The sequence below is a fragment of the Opisthorchis viverrini genome, assembly GCF_000715545.1.
Source record: "Opisthorchis viverrini unplaced genomic scaffold opera_v5_462, whole genome shotgun sequence".
NCBI lineage: Eukaryota > Metazoa > Platyhelminthes > Trematoda > Opisthorchiida > Opisthorchiidae > Opisthorchis > Opisthorchis viverrini.
In genome coordinates this window covers 305,807-307,211 of record NW_008752125.1, presented here as the reverse complement: position 1 = coordinate 307,211, position 1,405 = coordinate 305,807, and the positions used below count along the sequence as shown (strand labels likewise).

The 1,405-nt window shown below is 44.1% G+C and overlaps 2 protein-coding genes across 2 annotated transcripts in view; one reads left to right on the top strand and one right to left on the bottom strand.

Annotated features, from left to right (window-relative positions):
- Positions 1-1,405, top strand: part of T265_11246 (hypothetical protein) — a gene marked incomplete at both ends in the record, with an annotated part of 15,875 nt that overhangs the window by 7,301 nt on the left and 7,169 nt on the right. The window lies entirely within an intron of this gene.
- T265_15384 (hypothetical protein) overlaps positions 1-1,405 on the bottom strand; it is a gene marked incomplete at both ends in the record, with an annotated part of 13,351 nt that overhangs the window by 11,399 nt on the left and 547 nt on the right. The window contains one exon of the mRNA XM_009177851.1: positions 1,028-1,388. Within this exon, the coding sequence (XP_009176115.1) occupies positions 1,028-1,388 (361 nt within the window). The remainder of the gene's footprint in view (positions 1-1,027; positions 1,389-1,405) is intronic.

Below are 1,405 nucleotides of genomic sequence, written 5' to 3'. Positions count from 1 at the left end.
CAAGAAACATCACGATATTTATCGCATTCATAATAAATTCCACTGATTTCTTTGTTATGAAGCTTCGTGATAAATTAGCTTTATGATACTGATGAGTTTGCTGTGTGGTTCTCGTTTGACCTAAGCTGAGCAGCATGAAGGTCATCTGTAGTGCCCTTTCGCCACATAGCTACCATGCCACTAAAACGAAACAAAAGGCCTGGGATACTACCAGGCCGCATAAACCTAGAAGATCAAGATCAAGATGCTGGCACTCATTGTAATTCCAGCATGCTTGGCCCGCTGCTAGCTGTTGAGGGATCGTTGTTCAGCTGTAGCACTCTTTCAGTGCTTAGCTGCCATGCCAAAGGATGCACGAGGGCTGGGGTACTGCCAGGTTGCCCAAGCCTAGAAAAGAGTAAGAGATTGTGTGCCGACCTTATTTTCTCTAGTTTACGTTGGCATCAAATATTTGGGAACAACAACACATTTGGCTCCACGCACATCAGCTGCATCTTACCAACTTCAGACAAGCAGTCAAAGGTTCAGCTGTTGCTAGTCATCTTATTCATCTGGGAACTCAGCCATCCAAATTTCTCAACAACCTATGTGCATGATTAGTGGATGGCTGATCGAAGTAAATAATATTGGAACATCAAGCAAGAGTTGAATTTTCTTTGACCAAAGGCAAGTGGCCCACAGTATTCCTCTTCGATGGTAACCTCGAAAGTATTTCCTCGTGAGAGAAGTACTGCACCGACGAGTCCAACACTCCTGGTGGTAAATAAGCCAGGAGAATCGCACAAAAGCCGTGGTATAAAGCCTACAAGATTTGCACTACCCGACCACATCCGGAAATCTGGATTTGGTGAGGTGGTACTACAATGGAAAAATATTGGACACAATACTGTGTTCTGGTTCAGTACTCTCACTATAATGTGGAGACCCATTTTAATCGGTGAAAGCGATGCGACTACGGGCCCGAATTGAAAAAAAGAAACATGTGAAGTATTATATCTTGATAAGAAACAAGAAAAATCTAACTTACATCCAGAGTGGGTGCTTTGGGTCGCGCTTCATTTGCTGCCACGGTTATACCCTTCAGTAATTCCAAGGCTTCAAACTGATTTTGAAGTTGATATAGTTCATCAAACGACCACAACTGAAGTAAGGAGCTGAAGTGAGAAACATAAACCCAAGTGGCCTCTTTGGCGTCTGTTTTTCGATACAAGTAGTGTGTAAGTTTTCGATTCTGTATTGTCCGTTGCTTCCGTACAGGCACCGTACCGGAGTCCGCTGTGGTGTTTTTCCGATTTTCGCCCAGACGAGACTGGTCAACGTCATCAAATGATCTTAAAGCGGGTTCCCGAACGATCACTGTGTCTTCTAGAGCGGTTCCAGTTTGTGAACTAGGACCTATGCGTGG